At 42.7% G+C, this 25,937-nt stretch overlaps 2 protein-coding genes and 1 long non-coding RNA gene across 12 annotated transcripts in view; 1 reads left to right on the forward strand and 2 right to left on the reverse strand.

Moving 5' to 3' along the window:
- Positions 1 to 2,069: 2,069 nt before the first annotated feature.
- Positions 2,070 to 17,242, reverse strand: HMCES (5-hydroxymethylcytosine binding, ES cell specific). Of its 8 annotated transcripts, none has more exons than XM_078385260.1 (8): positions 17,093 to 17,242; positions 16,374 to 16,472; positions 13,107 to 13,303; positions 10,413 to 10,556; positions 7,642 to 7,761; positions 4,708 to 4,877; positions 3,364 to 3,556; positions 2,070 to 2,799 (listed from the first exon to the last, which is right to left on the reverse strand). In XM_078385260.1, exons 3-8 carry the CDS (start codon positions 13,287 to 13,289, stop codon positions 2,584 to 2,586), a joined length of 1,026 nt encoding a protein of 341 aa, XP_078241386.1. In that variant the 5' UTR covers positions 13,290 to 13,303; positions 16,374 to 16,472; positions 17,093 to 17,242; the 3' UTR covers positions 2,070 to 2,583. The 8 variants fall into 8 exon arrangements, with proteins under 8 accessions (XP_078241386.1, XP_072845658.1, XP_020653750.1 ...); XM_072989557.2 differs by having other exon boundaries at positions 16,355 to 16,472; XM_020798091.3 differs by lacking the exon at positions 17,093 to 17,242 and adding an exon at positions 16,676 to 16,961.
- A 2-nt stretch (positions 17,243 to 17,244) lies between these two features.
- Positions 17,245 to 25,162, forward strand: LOC144586690 (uncharacterized). Of its 2 annotated transcripts, none has more exons than XR_013541649.1 (2): positions 17,245 to 17,335; positions 19,452 to 25,162. It is a non-coding gene; the product is annotated as an uncharacterized LOC144586690 (long non-coding RNA). The 2 variants fall into 2 exon arrangements; XR_013541650.1 differs by having other exon boundaries at positions 17,250 to 17,335; positions 20,794 to 25,162.
- COPG1 (coat protein complex I subunit gamma 1) overlaps positions 22,236 to 25,937 on the reverse strand; it is a 28,108-nt gene continuing 24,406 nt past the window's right edge. For both annotated transcript variants that reach the window (XM_020798086.3, XM_020798085.3), the window contains exon 24: positions 22,236 to 25,318. In XM_020798086.3, the coding sequence (XP_020653745.3) occupies positions 25,188 to 25,318 (131 nt within the window). In that variant the 3' untranslated portion in view covers positions 22,236 to 25,187. The remainder of the gene's footprint in view (positions 25,319 to 25,937) is intronic.

The following is a 25,937-nucleotide window of genomic DNA, read 5'->3' on the forward strand; positions in this document are numbered from 1 at the left end:
CGAAGATCATCCATAGTATGGTATTCACTATGTAGGCATGCAAAAATTGGACAATAAAATAAGCTGATGGGAGAGCTTTATGTATATAATGCCAGAAAGACAAATAAGTGTGTTCTAGATCAAATCAAGTCTGAACTCTCCTCAGATGCTAAAATGACTAAACCAAAAACCTTGTATTTTGGACATATCACGAGAAGACAAGGCTTAGTGGGAAAGATTAATACAGTGGTGCCCCGCATGATGATAATCCATTCCAGGAAAATCGCTGTACAGCAAAATTGTCATCATGCGAAAAAAAATCCTCATTGGAATGCATTGAAAACCATTTAATGTGTTCCAATGGGGAAAATACCTCGTAGTCCAGCGAAGATCGCCCATAAAGAACCGCCAATCAGCTGTTTTAAATCGCTGTCTGGCGAAGCTTCTGTCCGGAAAACACCCATTTTGGGAAAGGAAGCAATAGCTATAGCGATAGCAAAAAAGCCATCATCCTGCGGTTTCGTCGTTCAGCGAGGTTGTCGTCTAGCAGGGCACCACTGTACTAGGAAAGGTGAAAGGCAGTAGGAAAAGAGGGAGATGTAATGTGCAGTGAACTGACTCAGTGAAAGAAGCCATTGACTGTAGTTGACAAACCTGAGGTTCTGTTAATGAAAGGATCTTTTAGAAGTTATTAATACATAGTTGCCATAAACAACTTGATGGTACATAACATGCATTGTTGTTACATGCCATTCAGTTGCCTCTGATGTATGGCAATCCTATGAATGAGTGATCTCCAAAATCACCTGTCCGAATAGCCTTGCTCAGCTCTTCTAAACTTAAGCCTGTGGCTTCCTTGATGGAGTTGATTCATCTCATATTTGGCCTTCCTCTTTTTCTGCTGCCGTAAACATTTCCCCGCATTATTGTATTTTCTAGCAAATCTTGCCATCTCATCATATGCCCAAAGTAGGACAGCGCCAGAAGTAGGACTTCTGAGTGGTCAGAAGACCAGATGGGCGGGGTATAAATCAAATAAATAAATAAGTAAGTAAGTAAGTAAGTAAATAAATAAATAAATAAATAAATAAATAAAAAATTGCCTGCAGAGAAAATTCAGGCATGATTTGATCCAGGATCCACTTGTTTGTCCTTCTGGCAATCCAAGGTATCGGCAAAGCTCTTCTCCAGCACCATATTTCAAATGAATTAAATTTCTTCCTATTAACCTATTTCACTATCCAGCTTTTACATCCACACACAGTAATCAGGAATACTATCATGTGGATGATCTTGGCCTTACTCTCCAGTTACACATCCTTATACTTGATAAGCTTCTTTCCAAGACAGATTAATGAGGAAACAACATTGATAAGAAAAAAAATCTCTGTACATGTAATTTAAGGTCAGATATTTTAGTCAAAGGAAATAAATTTTAAATGTATCTGTATTGTTAACCAAACAGCCAGGCACTTTATTTCCATAATAGCAAACATTGGTGCTTAGACACTGTTGTCACATTTGTTAGGTGTACCACCAATGTGGAAGAGCCCTGTAGCCAGAGCTCCAGAAGGTTTTGGAGTTATCCTCTGCACATGTATAGAATCCTGTGGAGAACCTGCTATTTCTTTAGGACCAGTGCCTTTAAAAGAAAACGGCTCTCCTCCACTGGCTGGGTAATGGTGGTGGAGACCATAGAGTTAACAACCCCTTCATCTGACCTTCCCTGTTTGTAGTACTACTATTTTGAAATATTTGAGTGATCCTCTCATTTCACAAAGATATTATAAAACAGAATTGGCTCCTCAATTGTATACATGCAAAAAACCAATACTAGCCACAAACTAATAACCTGAAAGATAGAGACCACCTTCTTATTACCAAAATATCCAGTTTCTGTTTTAGTGATGTGGAGCATTTATAATTCCATCTAAGAACAGGTCTGATATATGAAAAGCAGGGAACTTATTCAATCCTCCCACAGTGCCAGTTCTACCTGTGATCTTCTCACTGCAGATACAACTTCACAGAGTGGTTTCCCCACCAATACAGATGGCTTTTAAACATACTTGAAAGAACCACTTAGGCCCTGAAAACAAAACTATAAGCTACTGTATTTGTACTGGTTTAAGAACACATTAACATAGCCATTTCCTTATTGCAGCTGAAGATCTCAATCACCATCCATTTTCTGTACAAAAAGAAACAAATCCAAAAATGAACTGGGTGAAAAAGAGTGCCAGAAATATGTTTTGTAGTTGCATCTCTCTTAAAACAGACTGAATTTAAGTGTTTTAGTACTTCTATATTTGGACCACAGTTGCTACCTCGACACTGATAAACCAGCCAAAGGGGATGCAGCAAATAAAATCCACTCACCACCAGTTTGTACCAGATACAAGAAACAAAATGTTAAATGTCAGGGCCCACTTGTTAAATGTCAAGGCCTCATGAATATGCAGAACATTTGAAAAATCACACCTCAAATTTCTATCAATATTTATCAATAGAAATTTCCAAATTTATATACAAAGTGCAGTAAGAATGTGTCTAAACCACTGAACCTGTCAATCTGTTTAACAATGCAGGGAAAGGGTGAACAAGTCACTGCTTTCTGGATTGCTTTGCAGAAGGCTCCCCATCTTCCTTCTTGAGCCATTGGTCCATTAAGCTTTTACTTGTTCTCTTAGGTGGTCCTGCTTGGATGAACTGACTGGACCATCTTGGTAAGCCATCATTATCACCATCATCTTCTTTCTTGGGAGATTTGTTTTTTAACCAGTTCAACATCATTTTGCTGCTTGCACTAACTTTAACATCCTGGAAGACAGAGGAAAAGTATGTGGAAAACAATCACTGTTTGACTACAAATTCCACTGGGAATGGCAGGCTAGTTCAGTGAATCTTCCTCCTATAGTCACGTGGTTTCCTGTAGTACCCCAAGCTTAGATGAAATGAAATATATCTTTACTGATAGAAACAGGCATTGCAGTTTTCAATAACAAGTCACACAAAGTGGAAAGGAAAGCAGCTGGCTTGGTGACCTGTCAAAGGAACAACGCTGAAAATGAATCTCGGTTGAAGGTGGCTGTTACAGTGCTTTGTAATCCTATCTGGGTGTTTGCAATTAATGCAGGAGAGATTGCTGAAACCCGGGAAAAGGCACACATTCTGTTTGATATCAGGGGACTCAGCTGTTGCACAACACAGTGAACATTTTTTGAGTTTGCTGCTTGTTTTCTCATGAATCTACAACATGAACAGTTGCTATTTCATTGATTTCAAGGACAGTGGCAGTGATACTTTATAGAAGGGTTTAACTTATCAGATGTAATATTACAAAAAATAATATATTATTATTAGAAAAATATTACAAAATCATACCTTCTTAAGATCCAGTTCAATGGGATTAATACATTCAGGCGTATTGTTTCGAGAGTTGTTCACAATGGTTGATACTGGGTGGAAGGCAAGGTTTTCTGTGGGGTGGATGAGTTTAAGTGCTTCTTGTGTGGGTACTTCTGCAAAGTCCAGCCATTTTCTAATAGCTTCATCCCCATCAAGGATAGCTGGCATCCTAAACAAATAAAAATATGAACCAAGATCACCATGATATATATTGACCTACACTAAATGATGCATAGAGCGAAGAATTAGGTGATGGAAAGTGTGAATTGTGAACTGTTATCCCCACTTAGCGCCTATTTATAATGCTCTCTTCAAGAAGGGAGGGGAATCTCCAGGCTGTGGGCATAACTGATGAGCCCAATCTGGCCTGCAAAAAGTCCAGTGCCCTGCCCCTCCCAAAAGCCCACCCATCAGGTTCTGCCTTTTGTTCATCCAGTTCAGACCAGAGTGGGGAGGAAGTCAATCCCCGTTATCTGTGATCCTGGCTACCTCTTTCCCTATGTGCTGTTTGCCTTCTCATTTAGGAAGGGTGACCGTGCATGGAGGAAAATCCCCACTGTTATTTTGTAGTTGACAGGGAAGAGGAGTAAGTATTCTCAGAGGCTTTCACAGCCGGGATCTGATGGTTGTTGTGGGTTTTTCGGGCTCTTTGGCCGTATTCTGAAGTTTGTTCTTCCTAACATTTCGCCAGTCTCTGTGGCCGGCATCTTCAGAGGACAGGAGTCGGAACTCTGTCTGTGCAGTAAGCTTCTCTTTCCTCATATCTCCCTAATACTGAAAAGTGCAAGGCAGGCAGAACTCCCCAGACCCAAACTTTGGATGCAGCAATATTCCTATAGCTGGTGCTTAATCTGGAACTAGCTGTGCCTATGCTGCATCCTCCCTGAAGAGATAAAGGACAGGGTGGGGATGGCTCCTGAGATCCAAGGGCTAACTGCTGGAGCACCTCTATAGTAGGAAGTGGGCAAGACGTTGTTCCTTCTCTTTGTTGTGTACACGGTATATTGGAACAGGTAAAACCACCCTTCCAGGACTTATAGATGAAGCCCAAGGTCAAGACTTGCCGTTTTGCAGGTTGTGGCTGAGTGAGCATGGCTCTACTTCCAGTTCACTTTCATCTACACAGTCAGTGTTGTGACTTGTGATCCTCTGAGTCAACAAATAGTTTTGCTGGGGAAATTGTGACAGGATGAGCAGAGCTGGGGGCCGTGATATCATCCTGTTCACATGGGGTCATAAAGGTGCCATGCAATCTGGCATCCAAACCAAGTTCTTCATCCCTGCTCTACAACAATTTCCTATCAACGTATGCTTCCTTGCCTGTGATGGATGGAGCTTACACCTTTAGCTGCATCTACTGTGATGATGGTGTAGCTGTATAATGCTTCTCCTCCATAAAGGGGTTTCCAGCAATCAAAAATACCAGCCATGGTGAGTAACCTCCTGCTCTCTGACTCTGTATCATCATCCTTCACATCTGGTTTGCTGAACTGCAAAAGAAAAGAACTACATGAGCAAAAAGTACACTTAGCAGGCATACTATCATTTCCAGAAAAAAAGCAAGTACTATTTTCCTGGACAGATGGATCACCCACTAGCATCCATCTTTTTGGGACTGAGCTGTCGTTTTTTCACCCTTATCCTGCCCATCTCTACCTCCAGGCTGCAAATGAAGATTTGGTCCAAGCCAAGACTGCTCTGGACACATTGGTAGACAGAAAATCAGGAGTCCAGGTCAAGCTAAATGCATGTAATGTTATCCTTGAAAATGTTTACCAGATATATCACAGAGGGCCTCTGAGATCTCCTTAACGTCATCTGGTGAGCCAAACTGAAGTAAGCTCTGTACTAATGAGAAACAGTTTGTTGAATGAGACTCAAAGGACCCCAAGAAGCATTTCTTCTTGCTTCCACCACGGTCACACAGTAGCCATTGTAATTACCTTGCAGCAGTGTTCATCCAGATTTACATAAGTTTTTAGCATTTGCATTCTAATATACTCTAAGCCTATATTAGATTGATCAGTCTAACCTACGAACCAAAGCAAGCTATGGCACTAAAACATAGATGAGCAGCATGGCGTCTGTTATGTGGCCCCAGGGCCGGAATGTGGTGCCAAATATCCCTGGGCGCCTCCAACCTTCCCAGTTCTTGGCTTTAGGAATTCAGAAAGTGCGGAGGTCAATTCTACCATGTTTTGAAGCTCATGGTTTAATTGGCCACTAGAGGGCGCTGGAGCCTTTTTCAATTAAAAAAACTGTAAGAAAAACTGGGGGGGGGGGAGATGGTCATTTGGACTTTTGGAAGTTGTTCCCCCCACCCCCGAAAATCAAGTAGTCGTGTCCGACTCTTCATGACCCCATGGACCAGGGCACGCCAGGCCCTCCTATCTTCCACTGCCTCCCGGAGTTGGGTCAAATTCATGTTGGTCGCTTCGATGACACTGTCCAACCATCTCATCCTCTGTCGTCCCTTTCTCCTCCTGCCTTCACACTTTCCCAACATCAGGGGCTTTTCCAAGGAGTCTTCTCTTCTCATGAGATGGCCAAAGTCTTGGAGCCTCAGCTTCAGGCTCCCCTTCATGGATTGCTGCCTTGTCGTGGCGAAGAGGCTTGAGTAACTCAGAGAAGCTATGGGCTATGCCGTGCAGGGACACCCAAGACGGACAGGTCATAGTGGAGATTTCCAACTAAATGCAATCCACCTGGAGTAGGAACTGGCAATGCCACTCCAGTATCTTTGCCAAGAACGCCCCATGATCAGTCTTAGTAGCATAGAGCATCTTTCACTGTCTGCAACTGCTGTTGGGTGGAGACAGCCCAGCTACAGTTACCCATGCTCTCATACACTCATGGTTGGCATTCTGCAATGTACTCTACGCCGGGCTCCCTTCCAGGCTGTCTAGAAACTGCCCTTAATTCAAATTCCTGCCACTGGGGCTCTAATCAGCACTAGCCATTGGGAACACAGCTTTCCTGCCTAATAGTCTATCTCCAAACACAGCACTATGTGTTAGTGTTTCCCTTGAAAGCCCTCAACTGGTTTCGATTTGGATGCTTGAGAGAATGACAACTCACCTTTGCTAACTTTGGCTCTCTGAGTGGTCATCTATGAATTCTAGAAATGAGTTGCCATTTATTTTGTAAGATGGGAGCTTCACCCAGGTGTCTTTCTGCCTCCTCACTTGTAGATAGGGCATTCCTTCTGTCAACATGTTTGCTTCAGGACGATAGTAGAGCCAGCATATAGGTCATGACCCTTTAGCCAATGTAATCCTCATCCCTCATTATGCATGTTCTCTTCTCTTCCTTTCCTCCTGAGAGTAATCATTCGCCTAAACCACACCCAGGCACAAGTCATTCTAGTCACTCCCCTGGGGGCCCTAACATCCCTGGTCCCTCATTACCTTCCACTATGATTTCAACTGGATCTTATATCTCAATGTCAAGGGCAGATTCAATACTCTGCTTCCTCTGCCTGTAAGATCTGACTCAGCTGCTGCTTACACAAGACATTGCTTCTATTCCACCAGCACACTGAGATCTCTTTCCTGATCCATCACAGACAGCTCAGAAACCATTAACTGAAAATAAAGTTTTGATTTTTTTTTTGTCCCAGTGTACATTACATTTTCTTACACTGAAACACATTTGCCATTTTGCCACCCATTCTCCCAGTTTGGAGAGATCTTTCTGGAGCTCTTGACAATCCCTTCTGATCTTTACCACCCAGAAAAGTTTCGTGTCATCTGAAAACTTGGCCAACTCATTGCTTATCCCTGTCTCCAGATTATTTATGAACAGGTTGAAAAGCACCGGTCCCAGAACAGATCCCTGGGGCATATCGCTCTTCACCTCTGTCCATTATCACTCCTAGCACATGCTGCAACAGCAGTGGAAGACAAAAAAAAGACATGTAAAGGCATAGGAGCATGATGCTTGTTCACTTGATTCTGACAAGCCTTCTGTTCATCTTCCTAGCAATAATCTTTGTGCTCTTGATTTTCAAACAAACAGCTGCTGTTCACTCAATATACTAAGAGAACACCGAAAATGCTACTTGTAACTGTCCTGGACCTAGTAGGCACTGCTGTGTGTTATTTATTTTCCACCACATTAATTAAAGTGTCTATATAATTATAGAGTCTACCTAAGGCAAGATGGACTTTAGTGGAAATGGGTAGAGAAAAAAGTAAAGCCAATGAGAACTTTTGCACTAAATAATGCTATCAATGCAGTACTGTAATGTTATACCATTTCTTCCGGAGGCTGAGGGAAGTAAATGAAATAGGGTTGTTTCTGTCCATTCTGCTGCTGCCATTCATAGTAGCCATCAGCCAGCACCACACAGCGCTGGCCTTTTAGAAGAGGTCCCTTTGGGGATGGAGAAAGACAAGAGCAAAGGCAGTTTCAATTCAAGCAAACCAAAGCTTCAGCTACATCCAAAATTGTTCATTGGGTTTTTTTTGGGGGGGGGGGTAATGGGAGCACATATTATATCCTATGGAATGATTCTGAAAGCCAATCTGAGTTCACATGGAGCTTTGTTAAAAGAGACTTGTGACTTGTTCCTTGCTGCCTTTGGAAGAGGTAGCCCATGAGCCAAATAGCAGAGATGCCTCCCCTGCAAGTAGGGGGCTGAGGTGTCCCCTCTGCTTGGACTATGAACCTGCCCTGCTTTTCATTACAAGAGTAAGTGAGAAATATAACATTAATTACAGCCATATTTCCTGAGACTTCCTTTATAGGAATTAATCTACATTGCTTGTCTTGTGAAAATGAAATTAATGCAATGCAAATACCAGGACTAGCTTCCTTAGCTCATCTTTAGGTCAGTGAGGCCTTATCTATGCAAAAACTGGAATTTACCACATTATGGTCTGTGGTGTCCCCATGCATCAAACTAACCTGCAGCAAGTAGGGTATTCACCAGTATAAAGATGCTGAAGTCTTTGTGTTATATTGTAACACAACATGTGAATATTGAGGCAAAGCTACCACAGGTTTATGTGGTGCCACTTTCTTACCAGCCTAACAGAAAAGCTTTTTCTGATTTCACAAGTATGTTCTAATACTGCTCCTTCCTATCCCACCCTTCAGCTACCTCTGCCAATGGTGTAAGACCACTGGCCATATTCAAGTGGGGACACTGGGGTCTTAATTGGGTTTTTCTAGAAATATAATTGGTGGGGAAACTTTTTATAGATGAAAAAAATGCATTCCCATAGCTAACGTTTATCAAAATAAAGACAAAGTAGATTGAGCTACTGAGATAGAATACTATACAGGTAACTGAGAAACATCCAAAAGAGCATCACAAAACTATCACAAGACGTTGTGGGTATGTGCAGCTACAACACAGCTACCACAGTGTAAGGAAGAAATTGTACCCAAGAAGTGCATCTAGCTCTGCTCTGCTCTTAGTAGTCTAACCTCTGACAGTGGAAATGGAATGGCACAGACAGCCTAATGTTGTCCTTATTTCAGAGCAGAAAATCTGGTAAGAGCTAAGTAAGTTATATTCACAGAGGCCCTAGAGATTCTGCAAGGTCAGTGAAGAAACTGGGCCCCTTGTAAGGAAGCATATCATCAGCCACGATCCATTTGCACTTGGGCACCAGAGGCACCAAGTTGTTCATAATGCAGTTCTTCTATTCCTTTCACTAATGTAGTTCTCAAATGCCAAAAATTAAAGCACAAGTGTGCTTGGGGAAAAGGTTGCACAGAAAATAGCTGGGAAATGCTCAATTGAAGTCTCTTTGCATAAAACCAATTGCCACACATCCCTGATCTGTAGAAAACAAAGACTCAGGTCCACCTCCCTAACACAACAGTGAGGGAGACAGGATTGACTGTCATTATTGGGAGCAAGGAACAGTATTACTGTATGCGAAGAAAGGCACTGTTAAGCATGTTCAGAGTTATGCTTACCCAGGATCTTTTGCAAGTTTTAACTTGTCCCTGATTAGATTTAGGATTTTTGTTAGTTTAGGTGTTCAGAGATAGATATGTGGTATTAAAGTACGTAACATATATATTGGCTAGGAAATATTTGTTTATTTCCCACAACAGCCATGAGAAAGAGAAAAAAGGCTAAGAAACACAAACAAATTATTCCTTGCCCCAGTCTCTGTGCCCTTCCCACCCCTTGCTTAAAGGTCCCATGACAAGATAAAAATATTAAGAAAGGAATAGAAAAGTGGTGATTTCAGGAAAGATATGGAAGCAGGTAGGGCAGGATCTGAATGCAAGAGACAGAAACATGAATGAAACTCTAGAAAACAGGAACACAGGGAACATCCTATAGTCTAGACTGAGCCATGGCTGGAGCCTGAGAAACAGGAGGCAGTGGAATCAAAAGAATGATAGTGAAGAAACTGGATGCTTAGAGAAGTGGAGACCTGGGATACAAAAGCAGAGTAGACCTAAGCAATCCTCCCTCCTCCAAAAGCACTGGCTAAGCAGCTGGGTCATCACAAAGACACAAGAGGGCTAATTTTCCGATCTGATCTTTCCTTCTTAGATTGGGAATAAGTTATTTTCTGATAACTGTTTCTTTTTTCCCTAATGGAACAAGAGTGCATGGAATTTGAGAAAAGGAGAGACACACTCTTTTGCTGTACAAATGGCTAATCCAAATAAATCTCTGAGTGGGGTTTTCATGACTTCTATCTGTGGTATTTTATTTCTAAATGGCTTCCATACAGTCAGTGTTATTTGTGTTCTCTCTAATCTAAACTGCACATAAAGCAAGCAGCAGGTTATCTCAAGGGCAGTGTGTCAAGCATAACATGTGAAATGCTATCACCTGCTGGACTTTTCCCTTTCAGGAAAATCATGAAGCTGGATTCACAGTATGCAGTTCAGAATTATTTACACTTGATACAGCAGGGCAACTGTTGGCAGTACCTCTATGAAGAAGTATCAGGATCTATCTAGTCAGATGTCAATCTCAGAAGATATAAACAGCATGGTTAGGAGGAGACAAGTACAACATGTCTGTTTTCAAATACTCAAAAACTAACCTTGTAGGAAAGTTTCTCCATCATGGAATCACTCCGACAATTGGAAGTGTTATACTGCATTTTAGAAGGGTCATCTTCCTTGAACCAGGATGGAATCAGCCCCCAACGCATAGCCACAAGGATGCGCTCAGAAGAACTGACATCCTTTTATAAAGCAGAAACAGGAAGAAAGGTTGAGGAGGAACATCCATACATGTATAGAAAGAATGCAAAGTCATCAAAACCTCCATTCCAAATCTAGCAGCAAGTTGCAAATAGAACAGGCCCACTAAATCAGTGGAGTTTGGTGAGTCAGCTCTTTTGTAAGTTCCAGTGATTCAATGGGCCTGCTCTAGTTGTGATTTACTACTGGATTTCAGCCATTGTTTGCAAAGCTGTAAGAGTGGTGAAGTGAAAAGCATTCTAAATTTCTGCTTTGTCCTTCATTGTAAAAATGAAAACTCTGGTCAGTTCAGTCACTGAATGATAACAAAATAACATGCCATGCTTATATGATGAGGCAACCAAGTTAATTATGTATTTATGAAAGATCTAGTGCTACTGTGTTTTTTTTTAAGTTACTCTAATTCTGTGTTGAAATGGTTTTGTACTGTATGTAAAGTACGACCACACATGCTGCAGAAGAAAATGTAAAGTTGAAGAAAATTTGGCACTCATTGTAGCCAGGCAAGCCACATTGCAGAATACCACATGAAAACACATTATTAAATGTATTACTAAATACTGTAGAATAATTGCAGCATTATTCAATACTGTGGCTGAAGTCAAACAACAGTCGTATCTTCATAAAAAAAAAACTCAACAATGTAGCCACCTCTATATTATTCCTTAACTTGCAGCTACTAAGAGAAATAGCTGCCCACGTTTTCAGTTATTCTGTGTGGTCTCAAAAATCCACAAAGATGTGCGCTTGAGCAGACTTCAGACTGGACAAAGCCATGTGCATGTGTACTTACAAGCAATACCTACTGTATTCAATAGAGCCAATGTCCTAGTGTGTTTAGGACTGTAACATAAGGCTACCGTTCTATACACTGGGGATGAGGAACGTGTGGCCCTCCAGATGTTGTTGGATTGTTAACTTCCATTATTCTTCAGTACTGACCATGCTCACTAGGGTTGATGGAAGTTGTAGTCCAAAAATATTCGCAAGGATATACATTCTTCACCGCTGCTATGCACACATAGCTGGAAGTCAGTCCAACTGAACCTGACCAGTAACTTTAGTTTGTGACCTTATTCAGATTTTCCTGGAAATATGTCCCATTGACATAGTGGGACTTATGTTTAAATAAACATGCATAGAGATTGGATTACATGATTCTGAAATTCGCTGCTTCTAAATGTACCTTCCACTATTGATATGAATCATTTTTTAAGCTTTCTCAGCTGGGACAATTGAAACAAACTAACGGGTTTCACTTCTCCTTTTCGCTAAAATTTTAGTCTGATTAACTTTCACTGCTATCCTATGCGTGACTTTGACAGTGTTTTCACTCAGTTGAAAACAAATGCCAAAATAGCTTTACTATTCTGTAGTTTTACAAGTCTCAGCATTAGAAAATATTATACAAGCTCTTTAGTTTCTAATCTCAATATATAATGTACTCTGGACTAATGATAAAAAGCACTGGAACTACTCCATTGAGATGTGTAGTATGATACTGTACATGATTCATAAGCATGATGGAAGGCTTAGGTTGTAGATAAGCACCAGGGGGAGGGGGAGCAGCCACTCATTCCACTTCATTCCTCTTCTTTCTGCCTTGCCCTCCACCTGCCACTGCTGCACAAGTACCTTTTCCCTTCTACAATGAGAAAACATTTTCTCACTCTGGCCAGTGACCCACATAATAGCATAACAGCTGCCACTTCAGTACCAGGAGTGGCAGATGGAAGAGATAGTAGATAGACACATTTGCCATTTAAATGGTTGGGAAGACAGCATCTCATCCCAGGAAAGGGACAGCCTGCACAGCTGTGTAGCTATTTGTGTCGGTGTATATGCATATGTATGTGCATTAGATGGGAGAGTCCTCCCCTTTATTAACTACTGGACTGTATCTGGGCGGGAAAATAAAAGAGGAAACAGTTTGCAAAATGTCATGCTTAAAAAAAAGGTTTATGCATGGTCAGTGATTTAAGACTCAAATATTTTTAAATGTCACAGCTTCTTCACTTTTCAACTACAAGTGAATTCATGTCATAACAGGGGTACAGCTTCTGAGGTCCAAGCAGCCAGTAGAAGAGAGAAGATTCAACAACTTGGAATCTTTAAAGTGAATTCATGCATTAAAAACAACAACACAAATTTAGAGAAACCAAACAGAAATAAGGGGAAAATAACCCTAAATAAAGGCTGGTCACACCTGGGCGCCTCATATGTAAAGTAAACATTGCCATTTGTCTTACTGTAAGAGGCAGTGCTTCTTTAGAATGTCTCTCCTTTCTAAACGATCACAAAAAAGTAAAATACAACAGATACCTGCAGTTTTAAAATGCTTATGCTTCACTGACTTCTACACAGCAGAAACCACATTTCCTCTTATTTGTGAATTTTTTTACCTTGGTGTCCAAGCTAAGGTACAAACCCTGAATATAAAAATACCAGAAAACAGATACTGATCCTAGTGAACAACTTTTTGAAAAAATGTATCTAAACTACAAGATTAGGATGCAATTTAGAAGGTTCACCTTCTCAAAGTGCTTTCGAGATAGAAGCACAGGGCTGTTAGACTGTGGACTCTTATTGTAGGATGGGCTATATCTGTCAGCATTTTTCCATTCAGGATGTCTTCTTCTCCCTTCATTATCACGATATACGCAGGCACGGCGGATACGGTCAGCTCCCAGAGAAACTGCAGTGCGGCCACACATTTTTCACCAGTAACCTGCAGAAACGCATGCTAATCAGTGTCCTACAAATTTGGTTGGTACTCTGGTTTGAGAAGCAAATACAGAGAAAGTATACCTATTCTTAACCTGAAGGTTTAAAATGATGCACCTTTGCTACACTTCTCAAGAGTCTGGCACGTTATGACCAATTTACCTTAAGGTACATATTCCTTTTCCAAAACTACCTGGAGATGAACATAAGACTGAGAAAACAAATACAAAGTAAAACCAGTACTTAAATGAACAGCATAAAAGGAGAACAAGGCTGTACAGTCAAGACAATTTTTAAACACTTTACAATGAAAACCAGCCAAGTAACAACTGAAACCTTTGCAAGCTGGACTGAAATGGGAGACTGTTCTAAAGCTGAAGCAAAAAAAGGAATCCCTATTTCAATCCATGGTACTTTGGAAGGAGAAGGTACTTAGAAGAAAGAGTCTGAAGATGACTAACACTTTGGCAGGTTCAGGTAGGAGGAGATGGTCCTGTACAAGTTATTTTCAGATAAGGAAAGGTGGGGGGGGCAGAAATGACAAGATAAGGGCTGTCAGAAGACAGAAGCATGAACAGGCCTATGTAGCCCAGCATCTTGTTTCCCCTGGCAGCTGACCAGACACTTCTAGGAAACCTACAATGGCATATGGGGAGTAACAGCATCCTCCCACTGCTGTTTCTCAGCAACTGGGGCATACTGCCTGGATCCTGAGAATAAGCCACTCTATTCATCTCTTCAAGTCCCTTTTAAAGTCAGCTACGTTGGTGGCCATCAAAACATTTTGAGGTAGCAAATTTCATAAAACCAACACCTTAAAGAATCTTTAAAAATCACAAGCAGGCATCCTGACCATAAAATGATTCAACATCTATATCACAGCAATACCTTTATTATTGCCAAGTAAAATGTTTGGAGACACCAAGCCTGCATTTAATGCCAGTCTTAATGTGAAATACAGAAATCTAATTTGAATGTCTGCAACTTCCTCCCAGTTACTATTTTAGAACTATAAGTAAATGAAAACTTTGCGGCTTCATCACCGGCCAGCTTGCCTTCTGCTTGCCCTCTGCTTTTATTTACCATCCAACCTGATCAAGAGTCCTGAATATTTGACTGATAATGTAAGTGCATAAAGAAGTACTTCCTCTTGCTTTGTCCTGAATTTCATACCATTTAGTATCAACAGATGACTGTATGTAAGAGGCAGAGAAAAATATTTCGCTTTTGGCTGGGTGGAGAAACTATGGGCTGTTATGAAAGACGTTGCTATGCCTCAGCACTTGATTGTCCTGATGCATAACCAGTAGCGTGGACAGGAAACTACTGTTAGGACAGAATATGGAGAGTTAGAATGGGTCTCTTATAGGCAAAGGTGTCTCTCTAGCTCTTCAGTCTATAACAGAAAATATCATATGGAAAGCTAAACTAGATTCAGATGAAGAACAAGGTGAAAATTGATGGAAGAAACATCAAAAATTTAAGACATGCAAATGACACCATTTCGCTATCCAAAAGCAGCAGTGACTTGAAATTATTTTAATGAAAGTGAAAGAAGAAAGTGCCAAAGCAGGCCTGCAGTTGAACATTAAGAAGACCAATCATGATTACAGAAGAACTACACAAATTTAATGTTGACAATGAAGAAATTTAAGTTGTTAAAAGATTCTTATATCTTGGTTCAATCAATAAATCCAAGCAGAAACTGCAGCCAAGAAATCAAAAGAAAAGTGAGATTCAGAAGTGCAGCAATAAAAGAATTAGAAAAAAAACATTAAGTGCAAGAATGTGTCACTGGAGACCAGGACCATGGTCATCCATGCTACTGTATTCATGATCATTATGTACAAGTCAGAAAGCTGGAGAGTTAAGAAAGCTGAAAGGAAAAAAATGATTCATTAAAATGTGGTGAGGGAGGAGAGCTTTGCAGATACCCTGGACGTCTAGGAAGATGAGCAAATGGATCCTAAAGCAAATCAAGCCTTAACTATCTCTGAAAGCAAAAATGGCAAAACTGAGTCTATCCTACTTTGGGCACATCATGTGATGGCAAGATGCTCTGGAAAAGACAATAATGTTGGGGAAAATGGAAAGCTGCAGCAAAAGAGGGAGACCAAACCTGAAATGGATTGACTCCCAAAAGAAGTGACAGACTTGAGTTTGTAAGAGCTGAGCAGCACTGTTGAGGACACCACATTTTGGAGATGCAGGTCACCATAAGTCAGAGATGACTTGATGGTACTTAACAGCAATGTTAATTTTTTTTTGCACCATAAGCAGAATTTTATATATCAGTGTCTTTCTGCTCTTATTCACTCATTTTTTTAAACTTTAAAGCCTTAAACAACACAATTTTCTTTTGAAAGTGGGTTGCTTCTACTCTCCCTCCTGATATTTTAATGATATTTCCTGTACATTTTCCATCTCTGTTTACATTTCTTAAGATGCAGCATCCAGAACTGCACATAGCAGTCCAAGTGTGGTCACATCTTTATCAAGACATTATGATATTGCCAGATTTATTTTTGATTCTTTTCTCAAGACTCCCTCTAAGATTATATTTCCAACACTTCCTCCACATTGGGCCAGCGTTTTCACCACGCTATCTGAGGTGATCTGAATATCACTTTTTACGATGGTCAACTCACCCCCTATCAATGTGCATATTGTTAGGATTTTTATCACTTTCTACCCCCTTACACTGAACTATATCTGCCAATTCAATGCTTATTAGCGTCTACCCAGTTTGGAGAGATCCTTAAAGAACTTTTTGCAATTCCCTTTTGCAAAGGAAATACTGTAAGTATATTACGGTCTTATCATACAGTCTGGCAAGGTTCACAGCTCACTCTAGTACTTTCACAGGAATTATTTTACAAGTACTGTACAGTACCGGGTCCCAAAGAAGCCCTGCCACAGAACCGACCAGCTGACACCATTCCCTCTCCCCTGCTCTTGCATTCCATAATGGGAACTCTCTTACAGTCCTACTGTCTGCTTCTTGATCTGGAACCCATTACTGTCTACACAAGAAGCCATGTCTCTTAACACTTACTGTATTTTGCTAAGGACACCTTTGAGACTCTGCAGAAGAATGGTCAAAAGCCGTTTGGGAGTCTGCGTTTGCCTCTATCGAGAGCCTGATCCAGTAGCGGAAATGTTGCTGGTGGAGCCTGAGGGGGGAAAAAAAACTTTTTTTCTCTCTTTCCCACCCCCACCCCAACCCCCCGACACCCGCAGCCTTCTGTGCCGCCGCTCCTCGTTGCAGGAAATGGAGGGAAGGGGAGCGAGGGGGGGGAGAGAGAGGCGCTTCCTAATGGTGCGAGGGTGACAAAGGGAAAAGAAGACGGGGACCGCCAGGAACATTGTTGCTTACACAGGAACTCGCTGCCAGAAAGGGAGGCTTTTTTTCAGGGCCGCCTAGGACGCCCACCTGCACGTCAGAACCTGTCCCCGCTGAGGCCCCCCCGGGCTCTTCGTCTCCTGTCGCTTCACCTCCTGTGACAAACCTCCCGCCGCCACCTCCGAGGCTGGCCCGCTCTCACGTGACGGAAAGTGAGCGGCAGAGGAAGGGGAGAAAGGGCCTCCTCCTCCCCAAGAGGGCCCCACGGAGTCGTGTTGGGCCCCGGCCCGCTCTATGGGGGAGGGGGGGCTCCGCGGCCTCCCAACGGGTATCCCGCGCCTCCCAGGGGGCTGGTTCCTCCCTCTAGTCCTGCTCCGCTCCGGCGCTGACGTCGGCTCGGCCCCGGGCTCTCCTTGCCGCCTTTTCAAAGCGCCGCCTCGGGAAACCTACTGCTGTGCTCCGCCGACCCAGAGAGGCCCAGCTGTTCAGACCGGTGCGTTGCACAGCTCTTGAGGGTTGAATACAAGGAACTAGTCTTCAAAGGCAGTTCACAAGTCCAGGCCCCTCCTTCAGGTTTTCTCCCACAAGCTTCCTTGCAGTAAATCCTATTCAGTGTAATCAGGCCTTTGCATCCTTGCGATTATTTTTGTTACGTCGGAACGGACTTTCGGCAACCCGAATAGGACTTTCAAGGTAAGAGAAATGTCGAAGGGGCGGTTTAATAGTGCCCCCCATGAGTTTCCATGGTCGAGTGAGAATTCGATTCCAGATCCCCTGAGCCCTAGTCTGGCTCCCGGTCCATTACACTGCACACCCTGTGTAACGATACAGTAGTTGTCATTGTTATGTCATTGCCAGAAACCGCTACTAACTCATTTGGATCTTCTGGATTTGTCACGTGCAGAAGGCCGTATTATCATTAACAGCCTTGCTCAGGTCTTGCTAGTTAAATGCCATTATTTATTTATTACTTCAACATTTATATGTTGAGGTATAGGTTCAACCTTCACATCATTAGTAGGAACACTCTCTGCATGGCTAACCACCTATCAAGGTATGATTACAAATTATACAATACAAAAGTACAGTATACAATAAATACAGTAAAACCCAGTCACTAGCTGAAATTATAAAAGCTGTATTTAAATAGAATTAAGCACATTTAAAACAATTTTTAAAATCTCAGGTCAGTAGTGTGAGGGTTCAAGTCCTGGCTCCACTTTTTTTTGAATAAATTGACAGACTTCCTTGGTTTGGAAACAGGAGTCAACATTTATTGGATTATTTAACAAACAGCCTATATCTGCAAACGTATTCCAACCATTGTCTCCCTCTAACATCGGGTTAGGAGGGGGCTTCCAGTCTTCAACTCTGAACAGACTGGTCTCCTGGGTATTCCAGGGGCCCGGCCAGTCCAGGGTACAGTCTGCGTTTAATAATTGTCATCCTCCCTCCTCCCCCCAATAGGGGTACTGTGTCTTCGCCCCGATCATCTGCCCAGATCGGGTCCCGGGAGGAGGCATTCTTTGGCCAAAGTCTCCCGAAGGACCTCTCTGCTGCTTCTGCAGCATCATCAGCCATTCCAGTCTCCCTCTCCTTTCCCTCCCAACCTTCTCTTTTTCCTCCCTCAACTTCCTCTTCCACTCCTTCGTCTCACACTCTCCCCAATAAGAGGGTTTAGGTGTAAGCTCACTTCTTCTCCGGGGCTCTGCCTCTTGGGACCCTCAGCTTCTCCACCTTCCCAGTCCATGGGTCCTCTAGCCATGTCCATTCCCAACCATGAGGCAAGCTGTCTTTCCCCCTCTTTATATCCCCCAGCCCCACCTCTACTTCTACCCGGGGCTGTCATTCTTTTCCCACCAAAACATGTCCGCCTTCTCCAACGGACATTCCTCCCAATTCCCCCTCCACACTCCCCAGGCTTGGCTCAGGTGTTCTGATCTTCCTGGGAAGGGGAATGGGTGGTGTTTGCACCTCCTTGTCGTCAGAGAGCAGGAGGGACAGTACTACCGTGAGAGGGGACTTGCTCTCACCGACAGCCTCACAAATTGTTAAAACCCTAATAAAAGGCAGCTTCATATAATTCTGTTTTAATTAACTTCCTAAAAACTGAGGGGATGGTGCTTGACAAATCTCTTTAGGAAGCTTATTCCAGATGGAAGGGGCCACAACTGAGAAAACATGGTTCCTGGTGTTAGCTCCTCTTCAGGAGGAATGTAACCCCACCAAGATCAGGTAAATACAGTGGTGCCCCACATAGTGACGTTAATCCGTTCCAGGAAAAACGTCGCTATCCGGAAACATCGCTAAACGGAACGGAAAACCCCAAAGGAACGCATTAAACTCCGCTTAATGGGTTCCTATGGGGGGTAAACTCACCGCTAAGTGGGAATCCTCCATAGGGCCGCCATTTTCGCCACCTTGGTAAGCGAGGAATCGGCGCAAAAACACTGTGGGCGGCCATTTTCGAACTGCCGATCAGCTGTTTCCCAAACATTGTAATGCGAAGATCGGTAAGCGAAACGCTTACCGATCACCGCAATGCGATGTTTTGCCTATTAAAACATCGCAATGCGATCGTAAAAACGATCGCAAAATCCGCATCACTATGCGGATTCGTCGTTAAACGGTGCGCTCGTTAAGCAAGGCACCACTGTATCTCTATAACAGGTCTGACAATCCCCCGAACAGTAGGATCTCTGTCTTATCTGGATTCAGTTTTAGTTCTATTCTGTGATGCAGCCTATGATGCAAGATGATCTGAGGGAAGCAGACAAGGGGAGTGTAACTCTGCTGGATCTTTCTGCAGCGTTTGATACGGTTGACCGCTATGTCCTCCTGATGCAGCTATCAAGTTTAGGATTTAAGAGCTCCATTCCTTGGTGGTTCCAGTCCTTCCTCAAAGACTAATAAATAACAATCTCAGAACTGCAGAACTGAAAGGGACCCTGTAGATCATTGAGTCCAACCTCCGTCAAAGAAGCACAGCAGGGTGTGAGGGGAAAGACCAAAGACAAGAGGTCTTTCTGGTGGAGCAGTCTCTCCTTAAAAGGGACTCAAACAACCCCACCTCCTACCCCACCCCGAAAGAAAGACCAAGGGATAGACACCCGAGAGCTGGAGCAGAAGAACATGAGAAAAAAAAGGGATATTGCGAGCAGTGGATACCCAAGACTTAGAGAAAGAGTTGAAAGGGTTAAGTGTGGCTATTCCATCTAGGGTCACAATGGCGGGGGGAAAGGAGAAAGGACGAGCTCTGGAAGAAGGGGAGTTAGGGGAAATAAATATAGCCCGGGACAATATCCCGGGTGGTGGGGAAACGGTCTGGATGCAGGATCCATGGACCGGGAAATGGGAACAGGTTCACGTGCCTAAGGCTGAAGCTGAGAACAGGAAGCGTAAAGGTTTACCCCAGAGACCATCATATTGGGGTGAGTCTGAGACAAGGGAATGGAGAAGGAAGCTTAGAGAGGAAAAGGAAGCTATTGCCAGAGAAAACGAGGCACGCCGGGCATGGCATCTTGAAGAGTTAAGGAAGATGAGGTGCTTCCTGGACCTTGGGGTGACTCATCAGGAGAAGGAACCCTGTTATGGGGCTGGATGGGGGATGAAGAGACCCTCCCGCTTTTATACCAGGATGACCCTGGACTAGTTACAGTTGAAACAGAATGGGTGATTGCTGGACCTTGGAATGTTACTACTGCTAATCCGTTTGAAGAAAACTTATGGTTGCCCTTGTCTGAGCTGTTGCTTGAACAAGAGATACAGAGGAAAGATCATGTTAATGTTAATACTCCGTTGGTTGAATTAATAAACAACACAAATCTGTTTGATTCCAATGAGTCTGGTGATTTATTCAAGAGAGGGGAAGCCCATCTACATGAACCTTCACACAGGGAATTGAACTCCCAACCTCCCAAACACAGCCAGATGCCTAAACCGTTGAGCTATCCAGCAGATCTCAGATGGTACTCTTGGGGAAATGGTGTCTACACCTTGGGACCTCCATTATGAGGTCCCTCAGGGATCGCCTGTTTCCCCAAAGCTTTTTGATATTTATATGAAGCCATTGGAAGAAGTCATACAGAGATTTGGAGTTTGCTGTTATCAATAAACAAATGACACACAGCTCGATCTCTCTTCATCTGCAGATTATGCTGTACTGATCATTGGGTGCTGCCTAGCATTGATAATGGACTGGTCAATGGCCAATAAACTGAACTAAAACTGACAGTTGAGACATATTACCTGAGATTGTCCCCCCAACCATCACTCCTGACTCAGGACGGAGGCAACGTCTGTCACCCAGATGTAGAATCTCTCCACCTCATGGCTTGGAGGACTCCCCCACTATAAAAGAAGTGCTTGAACGGGCTAGGAAGCCTTCAAACTTCTGTACTCTTATAAATGGTCGGTGTTTGCTAAGTTTGCTGAGACCAGAGGTTTGGTCACTATCCCAGTTTGTGTAAGGACCCTCCTTACTTTCCTTCGTTATTTGTTTGATATGGGTCTAGCACATTCCACACTTAAAGTTTATATGTCGACCATTGTTTCATATCAACCTGTGGGCTCAGATGCTTCCCACTTATTTTCACACCCTACTGTTAAGAGATTCCTACGGTGACTACACAATATTCTTCCTCCCGTGCGGCAACCAATTCCTCAGTGGTTGCTACAGACTGTGTTGAAGGCTCTCACGCGGCCTCCATTTGAGCCTATGGCCTCAACTTCTTTGAAACTTCTATCACTAAAGACTTTTTTTGGTGGGTATTACATCTGTACAGAGAGCGAGTGAGTCGGCTGCACTACAGGCTGATACACCTTATATACAGTTCCACCCCAATAAGGTCATCTTTTACCCTGATGTTTCATTCCTCCCGAAAGTGATTTCGAATTTTCATGTAAATCAGCCTTTGATTCTCACAATATTATTTCAGAACCCTTCTTCAGATATTGAGCACATGGTCCACTCCCTTGACGTTTGTTGAGCTTTGGCTTTCTGTGTTTCTAGGACTAAGGACTTTAGCAAATCCCCCAGATTGTTTGTCTGCTTTCATGCGCCTTGCAAGGATCATCCGGCTTCTTCCCAATCAATTTCCAGATGGACAGTTTCTGCCATCGCTTTAGCCTATGACCTGGTTGGCAAGACTCCACCAGATGTGCTGAAAGCGCATTCTACTAGAGCCATGGCTAGTTCCACTGCACATGGCATTGAACTCTCTGACATTTGTCGATCAGCTACTTGGTCTACACCATTGACCTTTGCTACGCATTATAGACTAGATATCAGAGCCAAGAAAGAAGCAGGTTTTGGAAGGGCTGTGCTGACTTCAGTTCTGCCATGATGGCCCTCCTTCCGGTAAGTGAGCTTGCTAGTCACCCATTTTTGTGCATTCACAGAGACCACGAAGAAGAAAGGTTACTTACACATAACCGTGGTTCTTCTAGTGGTACTCTGTGAATCCACACGTCCTGCCCAACCTCCCCGCTATCCGTCATGACTACTTTTGGCGTTTAATTTTCAGAGCCATTACAGCAGCGGATATTCGGAACTGAGGTCCCGCAGGCAGGCGGAGCACGCGCGACACGGGGAGACGTTTTATTGGTCATTTATTTAAGCTCTAAAATATTCCAAAGAGTCCCGCACAGGCACAGTTTAATCAATTTGTGTGCATTCACAGAGACCACGAAGAAGAACTGGGATGCTACGGATGTTTTTGAACTGCAGCTTCCATCAACCCTGACATGGCTACTGATCATGGAAAGTGATGATCTGGACGGCACAAGCCCGGAAAAGGCCGATATAGGCAGACTCAATGACTAGATGGAACCCTGCTCAGTGTAAAGCCTCAGCATAATGGGCAAGCTGTTCTTCTTGCCAAAGTCATATGCAGATAGGAAATAAAGCTGTACATCACCCATCTTTTCAAAAGTGTCATGACTGAGCTGCACAGATTACAAAAAGAGTGTCACACGTTCACTTTTGCATGAAAAGTAGCATAACTTTTATACATAAAAGGGACCAGAAGCATAGTTAACTTTTATAAAATCACATATAACTTAATAACAGCAGTGGTTGGCAATTCATGGAATAAAAGTTCAGCCTTATTAAAATAAATTGCATTAGGAAAGATAAAGTAATGTGACTATCAATAATTTATTTGACCATTCCCCTTTCCAGATGCAATGAAATACATACACACAAACACACATTGGCAAACAGTACATGGGTAATCTACTGTTTTAAGGCCAACTTTGTGTCTTGGATAAGGTCATGGTAGCTGAAGATACTCTAGAAAGTAACTCTGCTCTAGCCAAACTACACTTTAGGATAGTCCAACAGTTTTGTTTTAGCATTAAAAACTACGTTGGCAAAAGATAATTTGGAATAAGACATGGGGGTGGGATGAGTTACAAGGGGGTGCCGACACGTATTGAGCCTTCCCAGAAAAAAATTGAGCTAGGAAGCTATAAATTGCAGGGTGCATTGGCCAATTTGTCTGTATTCAATGGTGCAAAAATCAACTACCTATGATTTTAACTTATCTTTCATGTTCAGATCCAAATTGAAGATGGCAGCACCTCCAGAAAAGTTCAGTGTGGAAGAGCATAGGACCATAATCAAATTCCTGTTTCTCCAAGGGAAAGGTGCAAAGCAGATCCATGATGAAATGTCATAAACTATGGGTGGCAGTGGCCCTTCATATGCAACAGTTAAACGTTGGGTTGTCAATTTTAAAACTGGCCATTTTGGTGTTGAAAGTGAGAAACCCAGTGGAAGGCCTGGTTTTGTCTCTGTGCCTGCAAATGTGAAAGCCATCCATGACATGATCATGAAGGACCACCAAATATCAGCTAAAAGTATTGCTATATATCTGAGAATATCACGTGAGAGAGTTGGTGCCATTATCCACAACGACTTGGAAATGAGAAAGCTGGCAGCAAAGTAGATCCCCAAACTTTTGACAACTGAACAAAAGAGGAAACGTGTTGAGTCATCGGTGGCTGTTTTGGAACATTTTGCAAGGAATGAATCAATTTCCTGGGCAAACTGGTAACTGGTGATGAGACATGGATCTACTGTTATGATCCTGAGACAAAGAAAAGTCTATGGAATGGCAGTACAGTGGTTCCCCCACGCCAAAGAAATTCCAAGTGCAAAGGTCGGTGCAGAAGCAAATGGCAACAGTTTTTTGGGATAAGGAGTTCTGCTGGTGGACTACCTCCAACAGAGTTCAACCAACAATGCAAAATATTACTGTGCTTTATTGATGAAGTTGAAGCAAAACATCAAGGAAAAATGTTGACGAAAGCTCTCCAAAGGTGTCATCCTGTTGCATGACAACGCCTCGTCACACACTGCAGGTGAAACAATGGCAAAACTGACGTCCTTATGCTTTCAAGTGATGCCCCATCCACCCTATTCTTCCGACCTGGCTCCTTCTGACGATTATCTGTTCCCCAAACTCAAAAAACACCTAAAGGGACAACGATTTGGGAGTGTTCTGGAAGCAACTAATGCTGCAAATGAGTGGTTACACCAGCAGTTGGAAGAATTTAATTTGCAGGGACTTAAGAAGCTGCAGGACAGATGTCGCAAGTGCACTGGCTTCCTGGGGGAATATGTAGAGTAGTGTGGCAGTTACAGCTTCCTAGCTCATTTTTTTTCTGGGTAAGGCTCAATACTTAGCAGCAACCCCTTGTATTAAGCATTTTCCCATTCCTTGTCATCCATTCTGGATTTCCCCCATAAAAGGGTTAAATGCATGTTTGCAAGAGCTCTTGTCCAGCGGACACTGATTTTTTTTTCTTTTTTTTCTTTTTCTTGCTGTTGGGTCAGCACCTCCAGAAGCAGCTCTTTAATGGCAAAATGCTATGAGGTTTCCTACCCATTTTGTATGTAACTTTGCTTTGTAACTCAAGATAAACTGGCACTGAATACATGAAAGGAAAGCGTCAGCCAAAGCTGATAGGAAAAATTATATAGGTTGATGAGATCTGCACTTTGTGGCTGTCTTTTAAGCCTAGTGTGATGAAGAGATACCACCACTTGCTTCTTTTGGGATTCTTGAGAAATCCACCTGCAGGAGATTAGTTTCCAGTTGACAGGGTTTTTTTCATTACTGAGACTAGGAAATGCTTTTATTTCTGTAATCCGTTTTTAAAAAACAATCATAAACACATATAGAAATTGCTGTAATTATAAAGGCTCTCACCAGTCACAGAAAGGATGTGACACAGTATAAACAAATTATTATCCTTGAGGAATGGAGCCCTGCAATGTCATATGAAAAGGGACAACTGCTGTTTTAAAGCAGTCTGGAGATCTTGAAAAAGCTGGCTATTCAGTATTTCATAAATCCTCTCTTCATGCCATACAAACACCCTCATGATTTTAAAACCTACCCAACTATTTTGTTTCCTAATTAGAAAAAGAGCTGGTGCCAGTGGTCTAATGCTTCTCTCAATGTCCAGAAGTATGGAAAGAAGTTCCCAACAGCCTCCTTCCACTCTGACGTTTCAAATACCAAGTCTTAAAATGTGTTTAGCCAACAGAAGCCATGACGACATCTACAGGAAGTTCTTCTCCACTCCGTGCTGTCACTTGCATTGTCACAGTGTCTGTCAGGACAAGGCGAGAACGAACCAAGAGATCATGACCACCCCGGAAGACACCTGTAGGAGACACAAGGGGAGCAGTGATACAACCATCAACATATGCAACTAGCTTGGAATAATTCCATATCTACTTTCCTTCAAAAGAAAGAAACTAAAGTTTTAAAGCCACTTTAAAAAAAGAGAGACTTGATAGTAATTTTTATTATCCCATTTAAGAGCACTTATTACATTAACTATCATGGCTTATGGCCATCTAGCATTGATAGTTCAGCTATGCAAGAATCACCTTGTCCTGCTTTACCTCCTTTTCTTCTCCCAAATGAATTTACAACAAATGGTGGACAATAGTAATCATGTACAGAAACATGCAACTTCTGACTCTGCAGAATAACCCAAGATTCCTTACATGGTAGGAAAGATCTGCTGGAATGGTAATTTGCAGAGGCCTGTCAAAGCATCATGAGGCAACAGGGGGACCTGTGACAGACCTAGTCACAATGCGACAAATGGCATCTAATTCGTGCTCATGATACAACCTTGCCTACTGACCACACACACATGCTGGGAGAGCGACTTACTGTTTTCCAGCAAGCTGGTATCACGTAGGTCACTACTGGCTGCACAATTCATTCAGAAAAAGGACACCACCTGGAAAGGCACTTAAATGCCTTGCATT

The sequence above is a fragment of the Pogona vitticeps genome, chromosome 2, assembly GCF_051106095.1.
Source record: "Pogona vitticeps strain Pit_001003342236 chromosome 2, PviZW2.1, whole genome shotgun sequence".
Classification (NCBI taxonomy): domain Eukaryota; kingdom Metazoa; phylum Chordata; class Lepidosauria; order Squamata; family Agamidae; genus Pogona; species Pogona vitticeps.